The 16,811-nt window shown below is 35.1% G+C and overlaps 2 protein-coding genes across 5 annotated transcripts in view; both read right to left on the bottom strand.

Moving 5' to 3' along the window:
- The window catches only part of LOC149569109 (DNA-directed RNA polymerase D subunit 2b-like), a 357,288-nt gene that overhangs the window by 11,923 nt on the left and 328,554 nt on the right, over positions 1-16,811 (bottom strand). The gene's annotated exons all lie outside the window — the stretch shown is intronic.
- LOC149569110 (uncharacterized) lies at positions 248-9,208 on the bottom strand. The gene is made up of 3 exons (XM_089823418.1): positions 9,142-9,208; positions 616-958; positions 248-458 (listed from the first exon to the last, which is right to left on the bottom strand). The coding sequence occupies exons 1-3, from the start codon at positions 9,206-9,208 to the stop codon at positions 290-292; spliced, it is 579 nt and encodes a 192-aa protein (XP_089679544.1). The 3' UTR covers positions 248-289.

Consider the following 16,811-nt stretch of genomic DNA (forward strand, 5'->3'; position numbering starts at 1 on the left):
TCACAATAGGCCTAATATGCTCCTCATAAAAGCCCAATGTAGGATCCTTTGCCGCAACAATTCTCTTCATCTTACCCAACATGCTGTCAATAGTCTCATAGATTTCTCCTAAACTAGGAGCATTAGTATCAACATATCTAATGACATCAACAATGGGTGCTATGACAGAGCAAATGTATTTGCAAGATCAAAATGCCAACAAAAAAAAAAAATCAGAATTAGAATTTTAAGATTATTAGTAGGAAAATCAGCAAGCAAAAGACTAATAGTAAATTTAAAAACCAACAACTTACTTCATTGTGGACCACCAACTCTCATCAAGGATCCTTTGCCTCACCGCTTTTCCTTCAGTGGACTTAGAATGAGACCATCGTCCCCACTCTGGATTCACCACCATCAATTGAAGGGCCTCATACACCTCAATCATCCTCTCCATCAAGATGAAATATGTGCAATACCTATAGCAACAATTAAAAATTAAAAATTTAAACTTAAACATTAATGATTAAAATTTAAAACAAAAAGCATCACATGTAAGTAAACTTATAAATAATTTTTTAAAATAATTTAAAGTTAAAACAAACTAAAAGTAAACTATAATTATAATTGACATACCTTGTCTCGGCTGGTTTGAGGAACTCCTTCTTAGAGAAGGACCTGAATAGAGCAAGTGAAGTGTGGTGGTTGCAAATAAACATTTGCACTTCTCTAGCTTCTAGCACCACTTGCTTCACCCATTCAATCTTCCCTATGTCCTTCAATGCATTGTTCAAGGAATGAACACAACAAGGGGTCCAAATTATGTGCCTATAAGCACCCTCTATCATCAAACCTGCTGATTTGCACACAAGTGCAAAATCTGTGATAACTTGTACAACATTAGAGGGCCCAATCTCCTCTATGGCATCTCGCAAAATGGTGAACTGAAAATCTGCATCCTTCTTATTTCCTGAGCAATCTATGGCTCTCAAAAAATAAGAGCTAGCAGGGGATGTGACAATGATATTGATGAGTGGCCGATGTTTAACATCGGTCCACCCATCCATCACAATAGAGCAGCCTGTCCTAACCCAAGTGCGTCTCATATCCTCAAATAATAAAGCAACCTTTGAGTACTTTTCATCTAGGATAGTTGTCATGTCCCCATTTTGGAGGCAATTTGATTTAATTAATTAAATTAATTAGATTGTCCAAAATAATGAATATTTTATGAGGATGACTAATTAATTATTTTAATTAAATAAATAAGTGGTATTAAGTTAATTATTTATAAAGTTATCAAATAAATAAATATTAAAAGGTAACTTTATATTTAATTAATTTAATAAAGTGACTTGAATTATAAAATATTTTATAAAGTCACTAATAGATAAAATAAAATAATGTTCTAGAAGCTTCTGGAGAAAGTGGAGAAAAAAGAATAAATAGGCACCTCGGGGCTTCATTCTAATCATCCAGATTTGTTGTTGTTGATGTTAATATTTATTGATGTGCATTGTGGAGCCTAGGGTTTCTGCAATAGTCACAACTGGCCATTGAGAACGAAAACTCTCAATTGGTACGCAATTTTGAGGGTGTGAAATATCACTTGAATTATTGCAGTTGGGAGGAAGATACTTCAATCTTCTATTTGTGCTACATTGAGAAAAAATATTTGAGGCCATTGAGAACGAAAACTCTCAATTGGTACGTGATTTTGAGGGTGTGAAATATCACTTGAATTATTGCAGCTGGGAGGAAGATACTTTAGTCTTCTATTTGTGCTACATTGAGAAAAAATATTTTACAAAAAGCAGGTCGAAAAAAGCAGGCCGAAAAAGCAGTTCGAAAAAGCAGGCCGAAAAAGCAGTTCGAAAAAAAAAGGCCGAAAAAGCAATCCGAAAAAAGCAGGTCGAAAAAGCAGGCTGAAAAAGCAGGTCCGAAAAAGCAATCCAAAAAAAAAAGCAATTCGAAAAAAGCAAATTCGAAAAAGCAAAGAAAATTATTACAGCCAGCTACAATCAGGGGCGACAGCTAGAGAGGCACGACTTGGGCATTTGAGGAGGTTATTTTCTGTTCAGTGGTATTGCAATACATCTATTCTTTAAAGCGACTTCATATGCCTTTCACTATAGAGTGCTGTTGTAATTGTCATTTCGTATCAGACCTATCATTCATTAATAGATATATCATTCATTTTTATATTCCTCACAATGGTATCAGCAATCCATGGCTTTAGTTGTATTTAATCATGCATGTGATTAGGGTACTGCTGTAGGGGAGTATTGAAGTTAGATATTTAGTATTGCATTAGTTTTCATTGGCAGCTGTAGGTGCATATTATTTTACCAGCAATCATCATATTTTGATATCTTTTGTAAATGCCAAGAGTCTTGGCTAACTTAGTATGAATATTGTATTGGATACTCATTCTCAATCAAGGAGATACAATTGCTGGTCATTAATAGTTGTCTTTGAGCGTTAATCTATCATTTCTTATCAGCCAGTTAGCTTGCATACCAATTGTTTGTTAAAATACCAGTTGGCTGTAGGTGATCATTTTCATGATTAGAACTCATATATGCATTCACTATTGCCAAAATTAGTAGCATATTTATGTTAGGACATTGTTTAGACAATTTGGAGTCTTTGTAAGCATTCTCTTTGAGGCAAATCCAAACAATAATCACTGCAGCAATCTGAAAAGTTATATCAGTCAGATGACCCTTGCTTGCAAAGTGTTTGACGAAATGTCAAACCACTTAACTATAAAGATTTTTGGTGTTTGAAGAAGTTATAACCTATTGGGGTTATTTCAGTGGTATCAGAGCTATTGACCTGCCATCCTGTTGGGTAGATTGGACATTGATTCAGTTAATTAATCATGTTTACTTCAAGTACCCAGAAGTAGTGGGACAAGGATATGAAGAAGCTTAAACAAAATTTGAAAAGGTTGGATGAAAGTCAAAAAAGGATGAATGAATTGATGGTTTCCATGTTTAAGAGGACTACATCACAGAACAAAGACAAAGAGGAACAAGAGGTCTCTACAAGTGAGGTATCTAGAAACCTCTACAGGGAGTTTGCAGCAGTTGGTGACCAACATATAGCCGAATCTAGGGAGGACAAAAATCAAACTAGCTTGGAGGAAGATGTTGGGCACACAATACTTCAGAAGGTAGTGGGAATGGATATTATGCAGATTGATAGTAACGGTCAACTTGATACTCAAGTTGAGACAATTGTATACAGGTCGTCAGAGGGTGATGTCACAGGTACTCGGGATGGTTTAGTTCCAACAGGCAGTGACTACAACATAGTGAGTTCAGATGATGATTATGAGGATGTTGTTGTGCATGATGGTGAGATACTTGTTAGAGATGAGCAAACATTGAGCATTCATGTCTTTGCTGAGAGAGAGTACCAAGCACAGATAGATGCTTCGTCACATGAGGTTGAGGCTGGTAGTACTTCACATGATTTGTCCAGCCAGCTGAAGGTGAGTGAAGATAGTGTTGTGACTTCATTATCTTATCATGATAGGATGCGGGATATGATAGAGGATCACATTCGGATGATTCAGTTACAAGATAGACACAAGGGAGTTCAGGCAAAGTCTTCTTGTGTTGACTTACAGGTGAGTAGGGAAGGAATGAGAACGATGAAGTTGAGTTATTTACATCTTCTATCAGATCGTAACCATCTTCTTAGCCTTGTCGGAAACTATTCAGATGCCTTGAGGAGGAAGTAGGAGGAAGTTGACAGGCTTTCTCGCGAGCTTGAGGACACTTGAGCTTCTTTGGAGAATACTCCATTGGCATTACAGGACTGGGAGAGACATGGGGATAAGCATGGCATGGAGTTGAGTTTAGTTTCATCTTGCACTCTTAATACTCAGCTTTCTGCGGCACGTAAATCATATGTGGTCGCTGATAATGTTGCGAGTTCATCTTGCATTCACATTCATGATACATGGACAATGTCAGACAGGTATGTGGAGTTAGTTGGTATTAGTCATATTACTCAAGTGAGGAGTTTGCTTGAGTTACCAGCTGATTCTAGCTTACGGATATGGACTCGAGATTGTTATATTGGCATTTGGGATTCAGTTGACTGGAGATCTTTAACACTTTTTGGTAGCAGTGATTGTTTGGGTGCTATCATGGATTTGATTAGCAGATTACATGGTGTTGTCTTTTCTTGTGCCAGCAGCTCGTCCGATGTTGGTATTAGTTTTTATACACCGGTGTTGGGCTTTGTTCATATATCCAGTCGACCATTCTTGCTGGAATGTGTTGATGATCTTTCATATTTGGCAGTGTGTATAGATGAATCCCAGGATCATATTGGCATTGATGACATCTAGGAGGATGCAGTGGGCAGTTTTGAAGACTTAGTTTCCTTGGCAGTTTCTTTTGGTACAGAGGAGTTGGACAACAGTGCTACAGACTTTGGTACTCTGTATGTTGATATGAGCTTTGGAGTTGATTCGCAGGATGTGGATGATAATACTCTAGAGACCAGTAACTTTGAGGATACTCCTTTAGACAGTGCGTCAGAGGAGGTTGGTAGGAGACAGTCTAGCCAGTGCCATCATGTGTCTAGTCAGTTGAGAGTTAGTGAGCGAGACATTGCTATCGCTTGCCAACATTTCAATGCTGCTCGTTAGTTGTTAGCAGTTTATGGATGGGGTTCTCCTACTAGTGATGAGCAGGGAGGCAGTTATCTTTCCTTGATAGAGATCCACTCTTTATGGGAGGCTATTCGGATTCTGAGACAGAATTATATGCAGTTGGTAGCCGATAGAGATTATCTTATGGAGTGGGGGAGTACAGCATATGATGCATTATTGGCCAAGGAAGATAAGGTGAGTGAGCTTACTCAGCAGCTCGAGGTGACTTCTGAGATTCTTGAGAGTACACAGTTGGCTTTCAAGGAGTCACAATTTCATTTGGCTAAGGTGACCGTGGAGTTAGAGCGACTGCAGTCTTTACCAGATTCTGTACAGTCACGAGCTGTGGTGTTTGGTGATCCGAGGATGTCCATGGTCGAGATTGTCACAGAGAGTGGAGATGGGGATGCATCCATCCTTGATACTAACATTGGCATATCGGGTTCGTTCCCACTAGAGTCAGGTTTAGTTGAGTTGGGTGCTGCAGCAGATTGTTGTGATATGCCTGACATGGTGGTGGCCTCTAGTACTGATGGCACGGAGACTAGAGATGTTGTATCAAAGATCATGTGTGATGTTGGTGAGCCGACAGTTGGCATGGTTCCTGCTAGTAATACTACTCCCTTGGCGATGTCTTCGGAGGTAGTAGTCAGTTCCAACTTGGTTAGTGATCGATTGCAGTTAGTTTCTTCTGGATTGCAGTCTGAGCCACTAACTGAGATTGGCGGATTCTATCGGCATTACACTGTGAGGTATGCTCATCAATTTACCTTTGATGACCATGTTGATGAGATGATGATACAGAGATGTACTTTGGTTCCTAGTGCTTGTCATCAGTTATGGGATGGTTTGATGCCTCGGGATGAGAGTTGTGATGGGCATGACATGGCGATAGGTTCTGTGGTTGACAACTTGATAATACATGACTTAGAGCAGGAGTTTGGGAGTGATGCTTCAGCGGTTGTTGTTATTGATTCTACTCCTTTGGCTATGACATCTCCTGACTTAGTTGGTGATCAGTCACAGTGGGTTGTATCTCTTGTTCATGGTGAGCTGTTAACTGAGGTTGGTTCTTTTTATCAGCATTATACTACAGGGTATGTACATCAGTTAGCATTTGATCCTTGTGCTGAAGAGTTGATAGCAGGAACATTTGGTTTGGGTTCCATTTCTTGTTGTTTATCTTGTGATGACTTTTCACCATCAGCAGTGCATGGGAGTTATGGCTATGAGACAATGGCCGGTGATCTGCAGAGTTGTGTTGACTACAGGAGTTGTACAGTGTGTGGATTCTCCATACTTGGTACAGTTTCATTCGGGAGCGTTCACCATTGTTGCAGAGTTGGATTGTACATTCCGTACAGGCCAGTGGGATTCGTTGATGGTATTTACTGTGTTGGCAGTTTGATTTGTCCACTTTACTTGGGCTCTGATGTTCTAAGAGATTGTGTCTCGTGGGTTTCTGACTGTGGCAGTTGTGATTTTGGAGTTTGGTTGAGCTGTAATTGTCAGATTGATTATGGATTCCTCTTGGATATATTGCAGAGGATATTGCAGGAGCCTGTGTTAATTGACAGTAGTATAGTTCATGACTACATTTGGGATCTAGGCGGATTGATTGGTTTATTGTTCAGCCATTGCTTGGGGACAAGCAATTTCAGGAAGGGCGGACTATCATGTCCCCATTTTGGAGGCAATTTGATTTAATTAATTTAATTAATTAGGTTGTCCAAAATAATGAATATTTTATGAGGATGACTAATTAATTATTTTAATTAAATAAATAAGTGGTATTAAGTTAATTATTTATAAAGTTATCAAATAAATAAATATTAAAAGGTAACTTTATATTTAATTAATTTAATAAAGTGACTTGAATTATAAAATATTTTATAAAGTCACTAATAGATAAAATAAAATAATGTTCTAGAAGCCTCTGGAGAAAGTGGAGAAAAAAGAATAAATAGGCACCCCGGGGCTTCATTATAATCATCTAGATTTGTTGTTGTTGATGTTAATGTTTGTTGATGTGCATTGTGGAGCCTAGGGTTTCTGCAATAGTCACAACTGGCCATTGAGAACGAAAACTCTCAATTGGTACGCAATTTTGAGGGTGTGAAATATCACTTGAATTATTGCAGCTGGGAGGAAGATACTTCAGTCTTCTATTTGTGCTACATTGAGAAAAAATATTTGAGGCCATTGAGAACGAAAACTCTCAATTGGTACGCGATTTTGAGGGTGTGAAATATCACTTGAATTATTGTAGCTGGGAGGAAGATACTTCAGTCTTCTATTTGTGCTACATTGAGAAAAAATATTTGAGTACAAAAAGCAGGCCGAAAAAAGCAGTTCGAAAAAACAGGCCGAAAAAGCAGTTCGAAAAAACAGGCCGAAAAAGCAGTTCGAAAAAAAGGCCGAAAAAGCAATCCGAAAAAAGCAGGTTGAAAAAGCAGAACCGAAAAAGCAGGCCAAAAAAGCAGGTCCGGAAAAGCAATCCAAAAAAAAAAAAGCAATCCGAAAAAAGCAAATTCGAAAAAGCAAAGAAAATTATTACAGCCATCTACAATCAAGGCCGGCAGCTAGACAGGCACGACTTGGGCATTTGAGGAGGTTATTTTCTGTTCAGTGGTATTGCAATACATCTATTCTTTAAAGCGACTTCATATGCCAGGTCTGATGTGTATTTTCATAGTTGCCTTTCACTATAGAGTGCTGTTGTAATTGTCATTTCGTATCAGACCTATCATTCATTAATAGATATATCATTCATTTTTACATTCCTCACAATGGTATCAGCAATCCATGGCTTTAGTTGTATTTAATCATGCATGTGATTAGCGTACTGCTGTAGGGGAGTATTGAAGTTAGATATTTAGTATTGCATTAGTTTTCATTAGTAGCTGTAGGTGCATATTATTTTACCAACAATCATCATATTTTGATATCTTTTGTAAATGCCAAGAGTCTTGGCTAACTTAGTATGAATATTGTATTGGATACTCATTCTCAATCAAGGAGATACAATTGCTGGTCATTAATAGTTGTCTTTGAGCGTTAATCTATCATTTCTTATCAGCCAGTTAGCTTGCATACCAACTGTTTGTTAAAATACCAGTTGGCTGCAGGTGATCATTTTTATGATTAGAACTCATATATGCATTCACTATTGCCAAAATTAGTTGCATATTTATGTTAGGACATTGTTTAGACAATTTGGAGTCTTTGTAAGCATTCTCTTTGAGGCAAATCCAAACAAGAATTACTGCAGCAATCTGAAAAGTTATATCAGTAAAATGACCCTTGCTTGCAAAGTGTTTGACGAAATGTCAAACCAATGAACTATAAAGATTTTTGGTTTTGGAAGAAGTTATAACCTGTTGGGGTTATTTCAATAGTGGTTCGTAGCTTATGCTCACCGGGGGGCACAAATGAGGAATTCATGCTCATAATATCTTTCACCATTTGTTTATAATAAGTGGAATGGGCTGCATTATATGAGATACCATTAGCGACAAAGAATCTACCAATGAATGCCTCACACTTCTCCTTTGCCTGTGCATTAAACATACTTTCCACCGAGCCCTTCTCACTACTACTTATCTTTCTCTTCCCTCTAGACCCACTAGGGCTGCCACTAGTACCAATGGCGGATGAAATATGCCTAGATGATTGTGAGGGAATGGATGGTGATGTCATTGTCAAATTTTGCCCCTCCATTTCAGCCTCTAAGTGCAATCTTTGACATTCTAATTTTTGTTCATCGATTAGGTTAGGACAAGCTTTGACTCCTTGGCATTAACACCTAAAAAATGTGACTTCACTATTGTATAGCTGCCCCTAAAATCATCAAGACAAACATGACAATCCCACACCCTAGTCCCTCCCGAATTCTTTTTATCTTTTGGCCTAGGTGTGACATATTGGGGAAGAAGTTTTTTCCTATTGAAAGGACCCTTTGCAAAATTCTTCATAATGTCGGAAGGGCATTTAAACAAATCAGCTTTAGGATTGGGTTTTTGCCTAGTGTCACTACTAACAACATCAACCTCTACATTTTCTTCTTCACTACTACTACTTGTACTCCCACTGCTGCTCATTGTGTTTAAATATGCAATTGAATAGATATATGAGATGAAACAATGAAAAAATTAAAAAAAATCAGACTTTGCAAGCTACAAATTTATTAAAAAAATGATAGATGAAAGCACAAAGTTTTATACTTACTTGGTGGACAAAATAGAAGATCAAACCCTTGGTCAAGCTCTTGGAAGCAAAACTATTACCTCCTCTACTTGCAAAATGAAAACTTCAGCCGGCTGCAACATAAAATGGAAACCAAAGAATGGTTAAAACAATTTAAATGTGTTGAGTTATATACATTTTAGGATTTTTGGAGGAGTGGGGCTCACTAGCCGACCAAAAAAGACACAACAAATGTTTTTTTTTAATGTTTTGAGCTTGCAAAAAAGGGGGACGGCCGGCTGTACCTGGTATGGTTGGGGGACGGCTAAACGTCACCTTTCCGTACCGGGGACGACCTTTTGTCTCCTCCATGTCCCCAAGTTTCGGGGACGTCCCTTGCAAAAAAAGAGAATTTGGGGACGGTTGGGGGACATCCCATACCCATTCCCTCGTCCCCGGGACGTCCCCGTCCCCGAAACGAGGGGTTTTAGGCCGGGTACGCGTCCCCGGGGAACATAGATGTATATATATATATATATATTTTAACATGTCTGATAATTTTCAGATTTCTGAGTTAAGCGATGTCAAATTGAGATGACAGTCAACAACAAAAAAAATGTTCAAACTTTATTTAAATTTTTATTACATTCATAGTTTAATATTTGAAATTCAGTATATGGTATAGTGGTTTTACACATAATTTATATTTTAATTTGTTTGACACCTTTGTTGTTTAACAATATAATCATAAATTCAAATTGTTAACTCTGTAAATTTAAGTTTTTATTTTATAATCTCATTTTTTGAATTTAAAATATAAATATAAAATAAATGTTTATAACTCTTAAAAAGTGCAATTAATTTTTTTATATTTAAACTTTATAAATTTATAGATTTTAGCCTTCTACAAATAAAAAATAAATTATTAATTCTATTTAAAAGATTTTAGCCTCCAGGCTTTAGTACTTGATGAATAAATAATATATTTAAATTTTAAAACGTACAACCTAAAAATTAAGTTAATAGTTTTACTTTTACGTTTTGATACAATAATTTTTTAGGTTTAACTTTATTTACCACAATATGATAAATTCATATTAAATAGTTTTAAATTTAAATTTACTTAAATTTAGTTTTATTAGTTTTTATTATAGTTTTATAAAATATTAAAAAGCTAAAAGATAAGTACTTTTAAATTTTAATAGTTGAACTTGACATTTAACAGTTAAATAATGAAAATCTAATAATATTATAATAATTATTAATAACTTATAAGGCAATAACATGTTGCACGCACGATAAGTATTTCATGAATGTGATGACGTGGCGGGGATGGCTTGAGTGTGTTAATGTTAACATTTATCTTTTTAGGTTAAATTTGACAACCATTTACATGTCAAAATCATAATATTTATTATAAATAAAATATATCTTTAAAAATAATTTCATAAAAAACATATAAAATATTCGGGAAACTTATAAACTTTGGAGATATAAATAATCATTTTTTTAGAAATTAAAATAAAAAACTTAAGTGAGTGCAAAATAAATAAATGGAAATAAATAGAAATATAAATATTTTTAAATGTAGTAAATTAGTTTTTAATCATTTTTCAATGGATATCTATTGGCATTTCTTTAGATAGATTTTTTAATATATCTATACTAGTTTTTAATAACTTATAAGGCAATAAAAAGTAAAATAAAAAAAATAAAATAAAATGGTGAGCTTATCGTAAAAAGTAGGCTTAGCGAAAAAAGGCAGAAAAATATCGATTAAATGCGAAAAACCCTACCATTTTCTCTTACAAGGTAAGCATAGAGAAATATGCAATTGTTTCAAAAACTCGGAACAATCAGTGCCCAGAATCACACCCCGTAAACACCAGCAATAGATTTGCAATTTTAACTACAATTCCGGAAGATAGCCATGGACAGAGGAATGTATCATTCAAATCCTTAGTAAAACTTCATGAAGCTAGGGCTAAGGAAATTCATAAAACACAGAACAATCATACCAAACTTCCTTCGAATTTGGGAAAAGATGGGAACGATTGGCAACAAGAGATAAAAAGAAAGATCATGAGGGTAGTGTTTCAAAAGAAAACGGTCTCAGATCTGCAAAACACTGAGGAAGATGAGCAACTTAAATAACAAAGATTTTTCTTCTATAAAACTAAATATGCAAGGAATCTAATGTTAGAGAAGTATCCGACAGTGCCCAAGCGGAAGAATGAAGAGCCTAGCCATGGTAGTAAGCCTCGACCTAAACTTATTTCAGAAAAAAATGGTATCCTCTTAGGTGCTAAAAGGCATATAGTTCATCTGTATCATTTTTTAGGTTTCCGAAAACCCTCAACAAAAACCTGCAACCTTATATTCCTCCCCATAAAAGACCATTTGAAATCAAGGATAAAGAAAAGGGCTTAGAGATATCTAAACAACTTCTAACCATAAGAACCCTAGAAAATCAGGAACACTATCTAGATATCCAAATTATAAGCGACAAACATATAGAGGATAAGTGCCTGGAGTGTTTAGATCTAGGTATATATGCATACTGGAGCGGACCAGAAAAGCTAATATCAAAACTAGTAAGAAGATTAGAAAGGATTTGTTAGTATCAAGTAAGTATCATAACTTATTCTAACTGTTTATTGTATTTACATTGTGTAAGTAAAGATATTAGGAACGAATTGATCTCAAATGCGTACTACTTGTATAAAGGTTACTTAGTAAAATTTTTAGCTTGGGAACCTATTTGGAGTGAAAACAATATTAGGAAATATTTTGCATCTAACTGGATTGAATGTAAAAACTTTCCACCTAAACTAAAGCATATTCAAACCTTCATAAAAATTGGTCGATCTCTAGGAAATTGAATTGGCATCGAAGAGGAATTTTACAAATCTAGTAATATCAATTTTTAAGTGGATACAAAATTAGGACAAAAGGTATTTAACAAAAAAAAATCATAACAAATAGATCCATATATGAACTAGTTTTTACAAAAGCTGAGGGAGTAATCAACGGATTCATTAAACCCAATCTCAGTCTAGAACATAAAATCACAAATATTAAAGAGGAATTAAGTAGCATCAGTATCAAGAAAGAAAAATCAGAATATGGGACAAAAAAAGAGAGAGAAACAAAAAAGTCCACACAGAAACCACATAAAAAAAAGGAAGGAATTCGAAAGGAAGTATCAAAAGAAGAAGAAATGGCAGCAATAGGAAGAGAGATTTCAGAACAAGAGGTAATTCAAATAGGCATGAAGGATTTAGAAGAAATGGAAAATGAAGTTCAAAAAAGATTGGACATTCAAAACAAATTACAACATTTAAACAGTGTGGATTATGTCAAGGAGAGAATGGCTTTCTAAAAGAGCTTGAAGACAGCCTAAAGAAACTCAACAAACTAACCCAGGATATTCAACTCATGAAGAATGATATTGAAGATCAAATAATATCAGGAGATCAACAACATAGAGAACATGGGAAGATAGACTTTCATGAAAATAAAGAAGAGGAAGCTAACAACTCAGCAAACAAAAAAGAAAGAAAAAGATCTCCAAATAGTAGAAGGGAGGTAGGAACAAATAAGCAATTGAGACAGGAAAATGAAAGCCAAGGATATTCTAAAGCCTTTACTCAGATAGAAAACTCAAGGACAGAAGATCAGTGCATAACAAGACAGAATTTGAAAAGTATAATTAAAGAGAGACAGACTCAAGAAAAGGAGGATAAAAAACTCTCAACAAGGATAATTGAAAACAAGATCAGAGAACATGATGAGATAGTTGCAAACAAGAACTATCAGAAAGACCGAGCAACAACTACACAATCTAAAGATCAGGGTCAGGAAGATTGGGTCAGGAAGATAGTATAACTCCAGCAGATTCAGTACATTGGAGTAATGTGACTATCCAAAAAAAGACTAAGAAAAGAATACACAAATTTTTGGCAGACTCTTGACAATGGGAAAGACATCTTTGAAGATAGTGACAAAGAGGAACAATAGGTATCTAAGGAAAGGAATGAATCGAAGGAACATTTAATACCAATGGAGGTTGACACCTACATTAAGACATTAAATCAAGAAGATCAAAACAATTGTGAAGAAACAACGAATGAAGAGGATAGACATTATGGAAACTATTAGATATGGGAAGAATTTGAGGTTCTAAATGAATCAGAACAAAATAGTAAAGAAAAAGAGATAGAACAACAATTTAAAAAAAAACAATACTAAGTTTCCTCCAAGGGCTTCCTAATTGCAAGTCTCTTTGGATTCGTCACGGGTTTTTAGCATTCTAAGGACATGAATCTGGGTCTATCATTACACTTACCTAACGGATTATTGGAGCCACCCCAAATTACATACATGTCAGAATCAATGTTAATCTGTAAGATATGGGCCTATATTCCTACTTCTAGACTGTTGGCATGGGCGAAGCAACACTAGCATGGAGTTTCTGACATTTTTTACATAGATCATGGATCTTTTTTCATTGCAAGTTTCAAAATTTCAATTGCTAAAAATGTTATTGGCAATGAGTGAGGTATGACAACCGCAGAAAATGTAATAACCACCACTTATGTCCACGAGTGCTAAACTCGATATGCCACAGTTGTAAGACTGATGTATGAGTAGAATGCGATCTGCATGAAAATGAATGGTAATGACATCATCAATGGCTAAAAGGTGAGAATATTAAAAAATAAAAATAAAAAAATGATACAGACTGGAGAAAACCTGTAAATGTCAAATCAACACATGAATGACAATTAGAACAAGAGCTATGCCACAGAGCTTGAAAGACAATTAGAATGGGAAGCATCTATGGAAACAACGTGAAAGGAAGAAACCGTTCCATCTTTAGACCCCCACAGCACGCCATGCTCGAGATATCTTCACCAATACAAAGAGAAAGAGATCAAAGAGATCCTCGTCCAAAAACATTTATAAAAACTTGTGCACTTATCGATTGCTTCCGTGAGCCCACTGACTTGACTATATTATTTGTTTTTCGTAGGAGTCTATTTGTGTTTGGCCAAATGGAAATTTTCAGTGGACTACGAGCGAGGGTATAAAGAGTTTCTTGAAAAAAATGGTGAATGAGATCAAGCACCTAACCAGGGTACCCGAGGATGCCAAAAGCGTCACCGAAGAGATGGCTCGTGTGAATTTTGTGAAATCATAGCTGATCTTTATTCCACATATCAGGAGGAATGGATGTTATTGTAGGGAAAATTAATCAGATGGAGTTTTGACACGTCTTCAAAGAGGAAGCTCAAATTAATTAGTATGGTACAAGGATTGCTTGCCAGCAAAGAAAGAGAGAATACACTTGTGATTGATGATGGTCATATTGTTGGTGACAATAGAGAAGGATGATATATTTTCTTACAACACATGGAGTACGAAGGGGAATGATTTTTATATAAAATTTGAAAAATATAAATAAGGAAGTAAGGAAGACAAAGATGATATCAAGTACATAAAAAGGAAGAAGTTTGGAATATATTTCTAATTTATCAATTAAATTGCGAGTGAAAAGTAAACTAAGAGAAGATCCTATTTGGAACATCTTAGTTATATTAATATCGACAACGAAAAGAGGTATATGATTAAAGGATAAACACTTAATGTGGAATGAGAGAGCAAAGCCATCATGCACTCGTACATCATCATACCATCATATAAGGGTCATCATCTTCCAAGATAAGGTAAGGCCTGCAGTGGAATGGGTTGGGTGACATCACTCGAGGTACCGGATAAAGCCTACGGGTACCAGGTAAGGCCTCGATGACAGGATATCTTAGGGTACATCATACAAGGGCGCTATCTTGGAGATGATGGTCGGAGAGAGATAACAATAATGAGGGAGAACGGTGAGGCCCACTGATTGGGTAACAGGGCACCCCATTATGGTTTCTCCTCCTATAATTGAGTGATAAGATTATGTATCTGATATTTCAAAGATTATGCTTTAAAAGACTTCTTATTGGAAAATAGTTGATAGACTCACCTTAAGCTCATGATTCTCCAAGTTGAGATAAGGCCTGCGGTGGAATGGACTGGGGGACATCATGCAAGGTACTGGATAAAGCCTACGGGTACCGGGTAAGGCCTCGGTGATGGGACATCTTAGGGTACATCATACAAAGGCTCCTTCTTGAAAATGATGATTGAAGGAAGGTAACGATAATGAGGGAGAACGGTGAGGCCCACTAGTTGGATAACAGGGCACCCTATTATGGTTCCTCCTCCCATATTTAGAAAATGATGAGTTAATAAATGGATTGAGACTATAAACACCCTATCAGGGGATTGATTTATATATAATGTGTACTAATGATTTTTTTTGGTTGCAGGTTCACAATTAAAGAAATGCATAATGTGTCTCTTATGTGTTTGCATTGTGTTTGCTCCGTGTCTTCATCTGTCTGCATCGTGTCTACTTCGTGTTTTCATGATCTGTGTACATCATGTATGTTTCGTGTTTTCATTCAATGTATATTTTATAAATCTTTTTGGTATTTTAAATGCAAGTATGTTTTATGTCTATGAAAAACTTGCATATGAATGATTTGCTTGAGGACAAGCAAATTCGAGAGGGGATGGCTGTGATATCCCCATTTTAGTATATAAATTAGTTATACATTAAAAAGTATAATATTAGTAATCAATAATTTATATAGAATAAATTATAATTATTTGAAGTTACAAATATAAATCATTATATATTATATAATTATAAATATTAATTATATATATGAATATTATTATCTATATGTATAATTAGATATTTAATTGTCATTCTATAAATAATTAATATATATACATATATATTAGTTATTTAAATAATATACTATTGAATATAAATAATATATACCTATATATGTACTATGATATATAAGATTAATGAATAAATAATATTTATAACAAGTAATACTATTAATAATGATCAATATAATATATGTTATTAAACTTATATAACTAATATATAATATTATTATATAATTAATATAATTATAATTCTTAATATAATTATTATATTATGAATAGACATGTCTCTGTAATACCGAATATATATATAGAATTTCAAACATTAAAAAGGATATCATAGGAATTATTATCAGATTGGAGGAATAATAAGTCCATCTAGAAAGAAAAAGGGAAAATCCATGTGTAGTTGGAATTAGAACCCTAATGTCCCAAAAAGGGGACATTACAAACAAGATATTGATGCAATGGAAATAGAAGAACAAATATTTAAGTAGCAGAAAAGGAGGAGAGGTGAAAGAAGATCTAAACTCATATAGTATCAACAATGCACAACATTATATGGAGAATCTAGGTATATCTATCAACCAGGAAGGCTTCCACACTGAAGTGTGGTAAACAAAAAACAAAGCGTGGAAGGAAATCACTCAAGGAATTGAGAACTGTGGATGGGCAAGCAAAAGAACATAAAAAGATTAATGAAATTTTAAAAGTAGGGAGGGGAAGAGCCTTCCCATGGAACAATGAGTAGGATTATAACTTGGAATGCTGGGGGACTCAATGCCCCTAGCAAAATATGCTTATTAAAATATAATCTTAATTTATTTGAATCAAATATTATATTAATAAGAAACTAAGTTGAATAAAGAAGGAGATAGATTAGAAAGGAAATTGGGTAACTGCAAAACAACATTTGTAGAATCTAATGGGGCATCAGGAGGTATAGGTTTCATGTGGAATCCTACGAAAGTAGCACTCAATATAATGGTCATGAACAACAATTGGATGGGATGCAGAATACAGAGTTTCAGACATAATCTTCAAATTACTTTGATTAATGTTTATGGGCCTACTCAAACAGCAGACAAAAAAGAGTATGGGATGGGATTAGTACTTTCATGGAAGCAAACCCTATAGAGAACTTTATTATTGGAGGTGATTTTAATGCACTCCTAAATTTGGAGGA

Source organism: Cupressus sempervirens, chromosome 3 (assembly GCF_028749045.1).
Source record: "Cupressus sempervirens isolate cs-2001-9-10 chromosome 3, ASM2874904v1, whole genome shotgun sequence".
In the NCBI taxonomy this organism is placed as follows: Eukaryota; Viridiplantae; Streptophyta; class Pinopsida; order Cupressales; family Cupressaceae; genus Cupressus; species Cupressus sempervirens.

What these genes read in the sequence shown, in the direction of transcription:
- LOC149569110 (XM_089823418.1), bottom strand. Translation starts at nt 9,208, where the DNA reads ATGGAGGAGACAAAAGGTCGTCCCCGGTACGGAAAGGTGACGTTTAGC. An exon ending in CCGTCCCCCAACCATACCAG is followed by an intron (nt 959 to 9,141) that starts GTACAGCCGGCC and finishes TGAGAGCCATAG; the next exon opens with ATTGCTCAGGAAATAAGAAG. An exon ending in CTCAAACCAGCCGAGACAAG is followed by an intron (nt 459 to 615) that starts GTATGTCAATTA and finishes TTGTTGCTATAG; the next exon opens with GTATTGCACATATTTCATCT.